Raw genomic sequence first — 14,043 nt, forward strand, 5'->3', positions numbered from 1 at the left:
GCGAGATGGGGAGGTAGATCCTTTGCTTTTAGGGCTGCCCAACTGTGGAATTCTCTCCCGAAAGAAGTTTGGTCAGTAGATTCTGAATTCTCTTTTCAGGACACTCTGAAAACTATTCTCTTCCCTCTATAGGTCTCTTGATGGTTGTTTCTTTTCTGTTTGGTCCTGCAGTAGCACTGGGAAGCCTTTGGCAGCCATGCGCTTTATTAAATACCAAGATAGAAATGGAAATAGACTTTAGGGGAGGTCCATTTAGGCTGAAGGCGGGTTACTGAATCCATCAACTTTCGGCCTCTGTCTCAGTAGCTATCAGGTTATTCTCCTCCATTCAGGTCCGCAGGTTGGAGGAGGTGGGGGCATACATTCTATATTTTGGTTCAGTAACCGGACCCATGTTATTTGCAGTGGAAAATCTCAGAGTTTTTTTGTTTTCCCATAACAATCCACAATCTTTTCTCCAGCCCCCCATATTTGCTGAAAACTTTTAGGGAAGCCCCTTGCCAAATACATGGAACGATCTACTGCCATGCAGTGGGTCATACCCAAAGTCCACATCTCTTTGGTGGGGGCCCATGGGCTCCCCTAACTCTTCGCTATGGCTTTTTGCACAAGGCGAATCCCAGCATGCAAAACAGCAGTTGCTTTCTCAGGATGCCCACTTCACCGGGGCTGCCCAGCAGCACGAATTGTGATGTTCCTGGGATGTGTGATCCCAAGGTGGTTAACAGTTCAGCAACAATCTCACTCCAGTAGTGCTTCATCACTTAACCTTTTCACTTCCGCTGACCCACGCTGAATTACCAATGGAATCTGGGACCCCTGTCTGAATCAAGTTTTCAAGCTTGAACCTCAAAACATTACGCAAAAATACAGTATGCATCAATCAAATACACAACCTGTGTAATATTTAATTTACTTTAAAATAAAAACTTTCAATCAATCAATCAGTGATTTCTAAAGCGCAGCTAATCACCCATAGGGTCTCAAGGCACTGTTTGCGGGTGTGCTGCTCAATGGAAGAGACAGGTCTTGAGGTCCTTCCTGAACTGCTTCAGTGATGCGGTCTGCCTGAGTTTGAGAAGTAGCGTGTTCTATGTCCAGTCTGCGAGGTAGGAGAAGGATCTTTCTCCTGCTGTGCTTTTCCAGATCTTGAGAACAACTACGAGGGCGACCTAGGGAGAACGGAGATGTCTGATGGGTATATATAAGGCGAGGCAGTGGTTGAGGTATGCCAGTCCTATGTTGTGTAGTGCCTTGTAGTTGTGGATCAGCAGTTTGTATGTGATGTACTTGATGACTGGGAGCTAGTGTAAGTCTCTGAGGTGGGAGGAGATGTGGCTGTATCGGGGGATGTCCAGGGTGAGCCTGGCTGCTGCATTCTGGATTTTTTGTAGTCTTGACTGTAGTTCCTTGGTGACGCTGGCATGGAGTGTGTTGCAGTAGTCCAGTTTCCTAGTGACGAGTGCGTGGGTGACAGTCTTCCTCGTGTCAGAGGGGATTCACTTGAAAATATTTTGAAGGAGTTGGAGGGTGTGGAAGCATGACAATGAGACGGCATCAATTTGGCAGGTCATGGATAAGAAGAATCCAGGATGATGCCCACATTGGGTCCCTGGTCCGAGGGAGTGGTGGCATTTCCCAGTGCAGTGGGTCATCAGGAGTCGTTCCATGCGGAAGGGGTGGAGCCGATTACGAGGATCTCCGTCTTATCCAAGTTGAGTTTAGGGCAGCTGGCTTCCATCCATGCGGCGACTGCTCTCATCCCATTGTGGGAATTTCTCTTGGCCTTTGCAGGGTCATCGGACAGGGAGGGGATCAGTTGGGTATCATTGGCGTTGGAGACTATGTTTAGCCTGTGTTGTTTGATGATCTTGGATGGTGGGGCCATGTAGATGTTAAAAAGCGTTGGGCTGAGTGATGATCCTTGAGGCACTTGCATCATGTGTCTCTGCGTTCTGACGTGAACATCAGTAGTCTGACACTCTGTGTTCTTCTGGTGAGGAAGGATCTAATCCATTCAAGTGCTTTATCTCGGATGTCAGCATCATGTAGTCTGGTGCAGAGGGTGGAGTGGGAGACTTGTCAAATGCAGTGGAGAGGTCGAGGAAAATGAGTGCGGAAATGCTCTATGGTCTAGTATGGTGTGTATGCAGTCATGGCTGCTAGCAGTGCTGTTTCGGTGCTGTGGTTGCTTCTGAATCCGGATTGGGATGGGTCTAGGATTTGGTGTGTCTTGAGGAATTCGGTGAGTTGCTAGTTGACAGCCTTTTCTGTTACTTTGGCTGGGAAAGGAAGCAGAGAGATGGGCCTGTAGTTTTTCAGCTCCCTTGGGTTGGTGGTGGGGTTCTTGAGCAGTGGGTTGATATCGGTGTGCTTCCAGTCTGGTGGGAAGGTGCCGGTCTCGAAGAATTTTCATGAGAAGGTTGGGGATTTCCAAGTTTTAGTTTAATTTTTTAAAATATGAAGCCATTTGCTAGACTCTAGTATATCACTTTGTCCTTTTTGCTCTTAATGAATGCTTTTTTGGTTTTCACACACCAGTGTTTCAAACGAGGCCGCAAATTATACATATTAGGTTCTATTTGTTTTACTTGTGTTGCTCCCAGAATCAAGATAAGGGTACAAACTGAGGGCCTCATTTACAACATTTTGGTGCAGGGCAGCATCACAAGGCTTCTTGCTGCGCTGCCCTGCATCAAAAGGAAAGGGCAGGACTGTTCCATATTAATAATATATGGCACATGCCTGTCCTTTCTGCCTGCACTGGTTCACAAATTGGTGCCAGGCATCAATGTAGGAACCCTTGCACCATGTTTGGCACAATTGTTTTTTACAGGAAGGGACACCTTCCTGCACATAAAGAATCAATGGAGGCGTTTCCTCTCTCTATTTGTGCTGCAGAATACAGCACACATAGAAAGAGGAAATACGAGGTGAAATAAAGTTATTTCTCCTCGTTACGCCTCCCCTGGAGAAGCGCACAATTTTTACACATTCCCAGGTTTACAGATCTTTGTAAATCTCGGAATCTGGGAATGGGAAAACCACCACAATGCCCACTGAACACCTTTTTGACATAGAGTAAGGGAAGGTGCAAAGTGCTGCCTTGCCTTACTCCATATCTGTGAGGCCCTGCAAAAGCCTCACAGGGTCCCTTTGCGTCACCTCCTAGATATGATTGAGAGACCTGCGCCACCAAAGAGTCATAAAAAGTGACACTCCAGTGGCACAGGCCTCTTGTAAACCATGCCCCAATTTTTAGCCTTCAGTGTCAAATTCCTTCACATTTAGATAATTTTTAAATTTTCGATTTTGATTTTGTATGTCTATATACTTTATTAATTTTCTGATAATTCATTTGCTAGTATGATTCATTTTCTACAGTCGTGGACAACCTGAGTAGTCTTTGTGGACCCTCTAGGGATCTGCAGACCCTTGGTTAAGAACCCCTGATGTACATAATAAGCAAACAGTAACGAACGTATCCTCGTTTCCAGTGCAAATTTGTCACAGGTCGGTGTATTCCAGTTACCAAAAGTTCCTGGATTTCTTTGCTCAGATTCGTCAGATGGTCGCCTTATAGTGCTGCTCCGTTGCACAAAATATTATTTTCACAAATAGATACCATATTGGTTGAACAACATGTATTCTTGATTAATTCAGTCTTTGTCGAATAATATTCCTATTTTTCTCTTCCCTGCCACAATGTGTACTGTTTGCAATGACTGCCAGGCAAACATCTGCTGTACTTATATTGCTATTGTTGGAACTGAATCTAACGTTGCAAAAGAAGTTTTGTTGGAATATTTGGGACTTCAGTTGTTGCCTTAATTCATAATTATTTTGAGGAATTTCCACATTTGTCTGCTTATTTTCTGATCAGTCATTTGGAATTGCAATTAGGGAGTTAGATCAGTTATAAGAAACTATTATTTTCACAAGAAACTGCTGAGAATTATTTCAGATCATCTCAGCAATCTGTATACCAAGCTGTTATTTTCTTTCCTCTCACCATTTTCCCCCATTAATTTTTCTCCTAGTATCTCAATCAGTGTTGATGTTGAGTCTTGGTGAATAAGAGTGGTCAAGCTTCTACCTGACATTCATGTAGAAGACCTGTTTAGAGATAACCACCCCTCAGCGGTGTAATCTTATTTTAATTTTTATTGAGCGACATGCAATCTGAGCCATTCTGCCCTGTCACATATTGGGAACTGGGGGTTTCTAGCAAATTGGCAGGGGTCGCAATGGGTTGCCTGGTGGTCGCAGTAGTAACTCCCTGGTTGCTCCAAATTGTCATCAGATTAGCCGATGCCTCCAAAGCTAGCAAGCAATGTGGAAAATAAAGGTGCCAGGAATGTGAGGGTACAAAGGGTTAGAGATTACGACAAAGGCAAAGCGATTGGAGATTATAATAAAGAATAGGAATATGGGGCCATATGTACAAACACTTTTTCCCATAGACACAGAATGGGTAAAAACCTTTGCTACATCTGGCCCATGGTGACTAGATAGCTAGGTTAAACATTTAGGGGGTCATTCTGACCCTGGCGGTAAAATCCGCCAGGGCCAACGACCGCGGGAGCACCGCCAACAGGCTGGCGGTGCTCCCATGGGCATTCTGACCGCGGCGGTACAGCCGCGGTCAGAAACGGAAAACCGGCGGTGTACCGCCGGTTTCCCGCTGCCCTGGGGAATCCTCCATGGCGGCGCAACTTACTGCGCCGCCATGGGGATTCCGACCCCCATACCGCCATCCTGTTCCTGGCGGTTTTGGCCGCCGGGAACAGAATGGCGGTATGGGGTGCCGTGGTGCCCCTGGGGGCCCCTGCAGTGCCCATGCCAATGGCATGGGCACTGCAGGGGCCCCCGTAACAGGGCCCCACAAAGATTTTCAGTGTCTGCCATGCAGACACTGAAAATCGCGATGGGTGCAACTGCACCCGTCGCACCCCTTCCACTCCGCCGGCTCCATTCGGAGCCGGCATCCTCATGGAAGGGTGTTTCCCGCTGGGCTGGCGGGCGGCCTTCTGGCAGTCGCCTGCCAGCCCAGCAGGAAACCCAGAATACCCGGGGCGGTCTTTTGACCGCGCAGCGGTATTCTGGCGGTCCCAGCCAGGCCGGCAGCTTCCGCCGCCGCCCGGGGTCAGAATGACCCCCTTAGTGTTTCAACACCTTTGGAAGATTTCTATGTCAACTGGGCTCATACATCTGGGCTAGCTCTAGTCCATCTGTATAAGAAGATGGAGAATTTAATTGTTCACTGCCTGGGAACTGTGTGCTTTGCTGTAGCTTTCAACTACTGATTAAGTTTGTCACCCAACATTTGTTTTGTTTTTCTTTTCAACGGTCCCTTGTTCTGAGTTCTACATATTGGAGTTAGGAAGGTTTTGTTGTACTGTGCTTTCTCTGCTTACCCCTTTTGCAGATACTGGCTCTTGTACCCGTTGCTTATGCTGTGTTGTTATGAATGTCTCCTGGTCTTCTGCAACAATTGTAGCAGTCTTATTGGCGGAAGTACTGTTAAGAGTATCCTCAGTTGGGAAATCATGCTGTAACTGTTTTTTCCCCATATTAATGTGCATTTGTGATTATCATCTGGGTTTTAAAGTACGGGCATCTATCCAGTACAAACTTCTCTCTTGAACGCCATCCACCACCAGGAAGGTATCCTACTACCATTACACTCTTAATCGAGAACTGAAGGGAAACTGGAGTAGCTGTGTTCTCTCTCTCTTCCCCATTCTTCCCTTCCTGCCAACTGTGTATTATTTGTGTTTTGGCAACACTTATGACAGTGAGTGGAGAGGTATGTTCACAGAGGATTCATAATCATTTTGAGGAATTTACACCTGCACATATAATTTTATCTGGGCAGGTGGGAAGACATGAGTGATAAAATGGTTTTATGTGCAGTGGGGGGTGAATTAATTTTATTGTTGCAGAGTTGAAAATTGAGCAGTGAGTGGCAACTTAGTATCATACGCAAGAGGCAGTCCATGTATATGTTTGGACAGGATATTTATAGTGTTATATCAACCTGCACTTATATTGACTTCACAAAATCGAACACCACAGCATTGCCACGGTAGCTAGATGTGTAGTTGAGAGTAGTAGATCTTCTCCTCCCTACACATGCTTACTTTGATGTGATTGATGATATTGAGGAGTCGATATATGTGCACGTTGATATTACTGACCTCAATAGTTTGACATACCATCTTCATTAAAACAAACATGAACCAACTATAAGATAGAGAAAAAACATAGAAAGACATGCACATCAAAGAAAATAGGTGCAAATCGCTGCCTTGCGTTACTCTGCACTAGGGAGGCATTCCATTGGTGGAGCATGGGTGTTCCTATGCATCCACCCCTGGATTTTGGTGCATTCTAGATTAACTATAAGTGGTAAAATGCTACACAAAATGATACACCCCTGAGGGGAAGTGTAACAAGTAGAAATATTTGTATTTCTCCTTGTTTTTTCCTCTTTCTACAAGTGCTAGCTCTGAGAATTGTTTTTCTACAAGAATGTGTTCCTGCATTCACACGGGTGCCTGCGTGGGTGCTAGGCAACCAAAGTATGCCAGCGCAAGGAAGCGACAGGAATGGATTTTATAATGTTGAATATGGTACATTCCTGACCCTTCACATAGTGCAGCTAGGTGAATTGCTCCTTTGGGCTGCTTGAAAGTATGCTAAATCTGGGCCTTAGTGTTTTGTGCTCTATGAAAAGCTATTTAAAGAGATCTGTGAAGTGTATTAAGTGCAAGATGCTGGTTTAGGAATGCCTTTCAATACAGAGAAGAAAAGGTAAAAGGGTGACCTGGCAGAAGATAAAGAGGTGTTGGCATTAGTAAATTCACATTTACCCTAAGAATAAAAAGGTATTCCTTGTGCATTATTAGCACAGGTCAGAGAATAGAGAATCTTTGATTAAGTGAAATGATGCTGGTCAAATGTGAACTGGATGAAAGCAGAGGTCAAAAGGGAAGTACAGAGTGAAAAGTAGGTCAGTAGAAGACTCTGTGAGGAACATTAGGAGCGCCTGGGTTGGGAAAAAAGAGCTGCCATGTTACTGTAGGTCTTCATTGAGAAGTTGCTAAAACTATAACTAGGCAATTAAGGTGCTCACATGATACATTTCCTTAAAAGACAGACTTAGGTATTCGTTAAATGAACGTAACTATTTGACAAGAGTCGGATAGGTAACGTTAAAATTGTTTGTCAGCTGCAGGTGTCAGCTGTATATCAGTTCATGTATGTACTGTAGAAAATTCAAGCGCAGTCCATGCTTATGATGGCCTTCTAATATTACAGCCTCTGGAATTTGGTGGTGTCATGAACTTTGTTTTAGGAAATTTATGTGTGTGCTTGTCGGGGACACACCTCCATTCTGAGCTTTTATGATCTCACCAAGACACTGAAAATGCATGCCTTGTTCAGCATGCTCCACATCATACAGCTCCTTAACTCCAGTTCGTATAACTTTAAATTGTGTTAGTTGGTTTTGCAAACTGAGTAAAGCACGTCGTTTAGTTTCGTTCCTTTGAGGTACACACTTGTTCTCAATTGTATGGACTGCGTAATCCAATTATTTCATTGTGCTTCTATGTGCAGTGGTAACCGAGAATGTTCATAAAAAAAGATTTTGTTGATCACACTGGAAAAAAAATTGATGATGATAATATTCTGTACACTGTTATAACTCATAATAATAGCAATGTTGACAATTATGCTTTTAAGTTGCCCTTCCTACTATTAATAAATCTATAATGGTTTTGCAATGAGGTGGTAACACCCTTTTCAGCCCCCACCCACCCCAACCAATTGCAATTATGAATGAGTCTCAAAACGCCATACGAAGTTCTGCAAAGTCTTTTCTGAATTTCAAAAGGATTTCGGCAAATTGAGAAGTGCCGATTTGTGCTTGCTGAGCAGGTGATTCTGACAACCGCAGGGCTGGTGGCCTCAAAATCATTTTGTAATCAGCTCTACGGTCCCTAGGCATAGCCTTGCCATAGTCAGGTAAGAACCACACTCATCTGATTCCTTCTGCCTTTATGATGGCACTAGAGCAAGGAACAACGTTTAATTGTAAGTCGGGGTACACTGAAAAGCATGGGGTACCTACCAGACGTGTTCTCCAGTCTGAACCTCCCAATGCACAAGTGCAGCCTCCACTGGTGCCTGACATTCTCCTTCAGCATGCAGTGGAAGAGAAAGATGAAGAACCCTGAGAGAAAGGGGAATATGCGGAATGTATTAAAATCGAGTCCAAGGGTGAACCAATCACAATGGCTTCAAGGTAGAGAATCACCATGAGCAAACCACAGTGATTTGAAATTGCAAATAGCCTTTGATCACTGCTGCCTGCCACACCCCTCCAATGCCCTACCCAGGGGGCAGTGCAAAGCGAGCCCTTGCTCGTTCACTCAATAGCGCACGCAGAGCTGTAAGACCATTGGCAAGGATGGGGGTTTCATGGGCCCTTGTGCAAGCAAGAAACAAGCCCTACTCAGCTTTGATTGGGTAGTAAAATCCAGCAATAATCAGGGTTACGTGGGCACCTCAGCCATCTGGACCCAGGTGCCACTGCACCTGCTGCACCATTGATAGCTACAGCCTTGTGTAATATAGTAATGCTTGAAAAAAAGAAAAACAAAAAAAGATGCTCGGCCATGAAGGATAAACAGTTTAAACTGAATCAAAAGCTCACAGCACTTTCTCATAAACTGCCCGAGAAAGAAATATAATCTAAACTCAGTTTCAGAAGCAGGTTAAATAAACCTGGCTTTTCATTTGAATGGAAAAACTAACTTACAAAGGGGTCAGTGAAGAAGGAGACAGCGGGCTTGGGTGCAGCATGTTGTCTTTAGAAAAGAACCACAATTAATATTTAAACCAGTTGATACACCTAATGGCATGCTTTTTATCCGTATTTATTTCCTTACATTTTTAACGCACAATTCGTTACTAGTTCATTGGTGTGTGCACCAATCACTTTATTCCTGAACCCCAATCCTTGGTTTTTCGTAGCTGTGTTTAAGGAGGTCGGCAAGGAACCAGAACATTGCCATCCTAAGGAGCACTTTTACCAAAATGATCCCCGTGGCCCAGAATGCGCTCTGTTTGTGGTAGGCAGTCCTCCATCGTAGGGCAAAGATGATGACCTTCAATTCACCAGAGGGCTTGTGGCCACGCACCATTCTTCCCTACTTTTACATTGATACTTCTGCCTTCAATTCATAAAATCATTACTTAGTCCAAAGCATCAGGATAACAATTTGAAGGTAAATACAATATAGAATTATGGTTATCGAATAGCACTAAACAATTTTGAAATAACTTATAAATATTGTACTTTTGTCTAATTTAGGGCAGGGGCTGTGATAAGTATTTTTGTGATCAACTGCAAAATTAGTTTACTTAAAATTAATTAAAGGTTAGGGTTACTGTTACAATGCAGTTACTTATTTTTTAAATTATAATTCATTTAATTCGCTAAGGTCTAAGAGTAGGGCTATGGTTAGTATTAATATAATTAAATGCAAGTTCATTAGAAACAAATGCATTTTCTTAAGGACAGGGATAATGTCACCAATTAATGTTAGAGTGACTAAGGTTTAGAATTATTTCACTTTGATTTAAATTATGGACATTGTAATAATCAATTTAATTCAAATATCTATCATTTAATTATTTAAAGGGTTAGAGTTAACTTTTACAATTATAATACTGCTCCTGTTTTAATGTAATTGAATAATCAAATTACAAAAGTATGGAATTAATAATGATCGTTTATAAAATAAAGGAATGCAATGTACTTTAGTGTAATGCTGGGGTTAACATTAATGCTGTAATAAAGCTATTTGTTGTTTCAACTACTGTAAAATAAACACTTATTTAGTTAAATGTATGGTTAATGTAAGCTAGCTTTAAATAAATTAAAAATAATTACATTAAAATGAAATTAAGACTAGTGAATCAGTTAACATTATTGTCAAATTAAGGGGGAGCGATGGAACAAAGTAGAGTTTGTAAGTGAAAGAGTATTTCATTGCTAGAGGTGAAGTGAAGGTATGGGCAGGTGAGTGTCATGAAAGTAGACATACAATCCTTCTTGCTGTGCCCTGTCCCCATCAGCCACGCTTGTCTCAGAAATGTAATCAGGCAGCATCCAATGCTAGTGAGCTACTTGGCGGCTGAAAGGCTTTCCATAAGCATGAGTTAACCCTTTGCTGTTGCAGAAGGGGATTTTTATAGGGTTCTGTGTACTGCAATGAGTTCCGGTTAGTGAAAGCATGCGTCAAATGGGCACAATTTGATCTGCTGTAGATTACATTGGTGTTGCAATTTTGCAGCAGTTTCTTGAGCAGTGCATCTCTTCGTGGGGAGTGTAAATATAAAGTTCCAGGTTCAGGGAGTGGGGTTGGGTTAGGGTCTTGTTTCTACTGTTTGGATTCCTGTCCAAGCAAAAGGAAAGCTGACCCCGTCGTGTTGAATGGAGGAGGAAGGCCTGGCGCGCAGACAGTTGCTGGTTGTGACAGGACTCAACCCTTCCAAACAAGCCTCATTTGGCGACAGCGGTTTTTATGGTACATGGTTGGTTGTACTTGCCTGCACTTGTATTTTGTGTTTTTGTAGTTGGGCACAGGATGTTTTCATGCGCCTTCTTTTATTTAGTAAAATTGCACCAGAAAAGGATTTGAAGTAGAATTATCAAATGACTCCATGTGACCAAGTCCTTTTGTTTCAGTCAGTCTGCCAGCTTTCATATAATAAATCAGTGAAGCCGGGTATTGTTGTCATAGTACAGGTTAACAGATTTAATGATTGAAAAAACTCGCCTTAAAATAATGATCTGCCAAAGCCAAATCCCAGGACTGGAAAAGATAACCATAGTAACATTTGCTTTACAACTATGCTACGCGGACTCACCCATTGCAAGCTTGAGTAACTCAATCACTGGGGTTTTACGTTACATTCTGGTTCTTGTAGTGCTCTTTATCGCATTATAAATTTTATGGCAAGACCGGAGGCTCATATTATGCATTTTCTTTTCTTGTTTATTTAATAGCAGCAGTCAAGAAACTACAATTCCCAGAAGGCCAATCACAAGCAGGCCAATGGGAAACAAACAGTAGTCAGTAAAATCCACGAATCACAGGGCAGCCTACCCTTGACTGTTGCTATTAAATAAAAAAAAAGAAAATGCATAATACTCAACTCTGTGTCTTTAATAAAATTAAGACTTTCCTTCATAAATTACTAGGAAAATCTGCATTTATGAATACAAGTATCAGAATTGAAAGTGAAAACCTGGACTAGTTGCATTACTCATGCGTCTGACCTGGGAAACTTGAGAGTTCCCCTATAGTTTGAGAGCTAAGGGAAGCTGCATAGGAAGAGAAGGGAACTAGCATTTATTTAGAAAACAACAATAGGTTTACCCGCTGTCCTGAGTTATTCATTTTTATTACATTTTGCAACCTGCACAAAACAGATGACTAAGTTGCCTAAGGATTACAGCACAGGCAGCGCATTAAATCAAACATAATTTCCACAAATATGAAAGGTCTTTAAGCCGAATACTGTGGAAGCTTGAATTTATCCGTACAGTAATATTCGTTAGAATACTATTGGTACTTGCAAAAAATCACTGTTAGCGCAGACAGAAGTTTCTAAATTGCGGCTTTCTGTGTTTCTGTGAAGCATGCTCAATACTGTTTTTGTTACATGTAATGCGTCCCCCTTCCTTCTCTGATGTATTGCTAGTATGGAGCACTTACCTTGCAAGGTATTCGTAATGGCAAAGAGGTAGAGGAACACAATCCTCACAGGCCCCCAGGCAAAGAAGGCGAAGCCCCAGGTGAGTCCCAGGAGAAAGGTCAGGCTGGCCGTGCTCTTCAGGTCATGGAGGATGGACATCACGCCAGTGTGCTGCTTGGATTTCATTACATTGATCTGATGGAGGACAACGATGAACATGGACACGTTCATAAGGAATATGATGCTGAAGTAAGAGACAACGGAGATGTAGAACACCATGGGGTCCTCAATCCAGCAGCTGTGAAGAAGAAACACACGTAAAGCATTCAGGTTAGAGCCATTAAAAGGGAAATGTTGGTCTCTATTACCACCTGATAGCAAGTCTTGTAGACCACATACATATTACTCTGAAAAACTGAGAGCTGTACTACTCGTTGAGTATACCCTTTCTGACGAATTGGAACTGATAAATCTGCACTGACGAATATATTGATCAACATAGTTACGTCGTATAGGTTGGATCTGTATTGTAACATACATTTTCTAGCGCAAATTAATTGCAGGGTCGTCTGAGGTTTCTTCCTTTTAGTTTGGGACAGGGAGCATCCCAAGTTCCCCTCTCTTTTCACAATTCCCCCTTTTCCTATGTGATTTGCTTAACCCGTCCACCCCCATCATTCCTGTCCCTCTACCCCATTTTAGTTTTGTGAAGTCATGTTTTTTAATCTGCATATCCCTCATACATCCATTCACCACCACTTCCAACCTTCCCCACCTTTCTTTTTCTTGTCCTGCTTTACTCTATTTCCTCTACATAGTTCTTCTGTCTCTTGTTTGCCAGCATTCTCTGCTTCTTTTTCCTGTGCAGATCACAGCAGACTTACAAGACAGACTATTAGTACTCATTTTAATTGTTTTAAGCAATTGTCTCCCACTAACTTACTAAAATAAAGTTTTCACACAAATCATGTAATTTTAAGAATTGTTAGGAAGTATTCAATTTTTTCGATGTGTACTCGATGTAGGATTCAATATTTAATCAAATGCGTTTTTATAATGAAATCCATCAGAAAAAAAGAGTCTTGCAAAGTGGGCAACATCAGTTCAAAGTTGCTGCTGCCCTTGTCCAAATCAGTTACTAGTTTTGCAATGTATGCAGATGGCAGAATGAGTTTCACTATTAAGATTACAATTGCACGACTTGTACATGTCATATGCTATTATCTTTACATTATTCTTTTTTCTTTGGTGTACAGGTATAAAAACGTCGTAACAATGATGTTGCGCCAACGATAATGTATAGGTTGTATAACCTTTACTGAAGATAATAAAGGCCCATCTTTAAAATAGCATTGTCAAAGCCCAAATGTATGGCCCTGGCTCTAGAGCCAATGGCTTTGTCAGTTCTTGTTTACTTTCCTCTAGTTCAATATAACTTCACCACCCCAAGAGGGCTGACACTTTGGAAGCAACCTGTCAGTCATATTTTAAGGGTAAAGAATGACATACACTGGCAGCCATCTTGGAAACATGTCTCTTACACTTACATAAAAACAATAATTCAAAGATGGTCACCCATGCACCCATGAACACTCATTGAATGAGAGCATCATTGAATGTTTTTCGGTAAGTCTACTTAGCATTTCATCTTTCTGAGGTCACTAAAAATAGTTGGATACCAATAAATATTGATCATTCAGTTCCAAGATGCCACATGCACTGAACATTTGCTTTACAACTACATGTTATGCTAAAATGCTGACACGTGTGTGTTGTAGCTTTGACATTATACTTTAATGGCTTATGAAATACCCCTAGAAAAAACGAAAATCTCTGGCTTTTAATCTGTGCTAATGTCTGGTATCAACATTGTGAATACCATTGTGTGCATGTTTTAGCACATTAAAGCCTGAGCTATTAGCTTTGCTAGCGGAACTTCACATACCATAACAAAAAAGATAATGGGGAAGTTATAAAACAATTGAGGGAAGGTCTTTATTGCCACAGAACTCAGTGGTACTCATATTATCAACTTCAGAAAGTTGAAAGACTAAATGAACCTGCAGGAATTTGAACCTGCAAACATGAGGTCAACCACGGATTCCTAGAGCATATGCGTTGGCCCAATGATTCACTACATGCAGTTTTAATATGCTTCACTGTGCCAGCTTAGTTAAATGTGTTTAATGAAACCAAACAGTAACAAAAACATTAATTAACCAAACAAAAATAAAAAGAGAAAGGCAAAATCTATATTTAACCTGACTA

General features: G+C 42.0%; 1 protein-coding gene across 2 annotated transcripts in view; it reads right to left on the reverse strand.

The window, feature by feature from the left end:
- The window catches only part of ADGRG4 (adhesion G protein-coupled receptor G4), a 1,350,632-nt gene that overhangs the window by 166,410 nt on the left and 1,170,179 nt on the right, over positions 1–14,043 (reverse strand). For both annotated transcript variants that reach the window (XM_069212461.1, XM_069212460.1), the window contains exons 22-23: positions 11,796–12,073; positions 8,138–8,239 (exon numbers count right to left, since the gene is read on the reverse strand). In XM_069212461.1, the coding sequence (XP_069068562.1) occupies positions 8,138–8,239; positions 11,796–12,073 (380 nt within the window). The remainder of the gene's footprint in view (positions 1–8,137; positions 8,240–11,795; positions 12,074–14,043) is intronic.

The sequence above is a fragment of the Pleurodeles waltl genome, chromosome 2_1 (genome assembly GCF_031143425.1).
Source record: "Pleurodeles waltl isolate 20211129_DDA chromosome 2_1, aPleWal1.hap1.20221129, whole genome shotgun sequence".
NCBI classification, from domain to species: Eukaryota; Metazoa; Chordata; class Amphibia; order Caudata; family Salamandridae; genus Pleurodeles; species Pleurodeles waltl.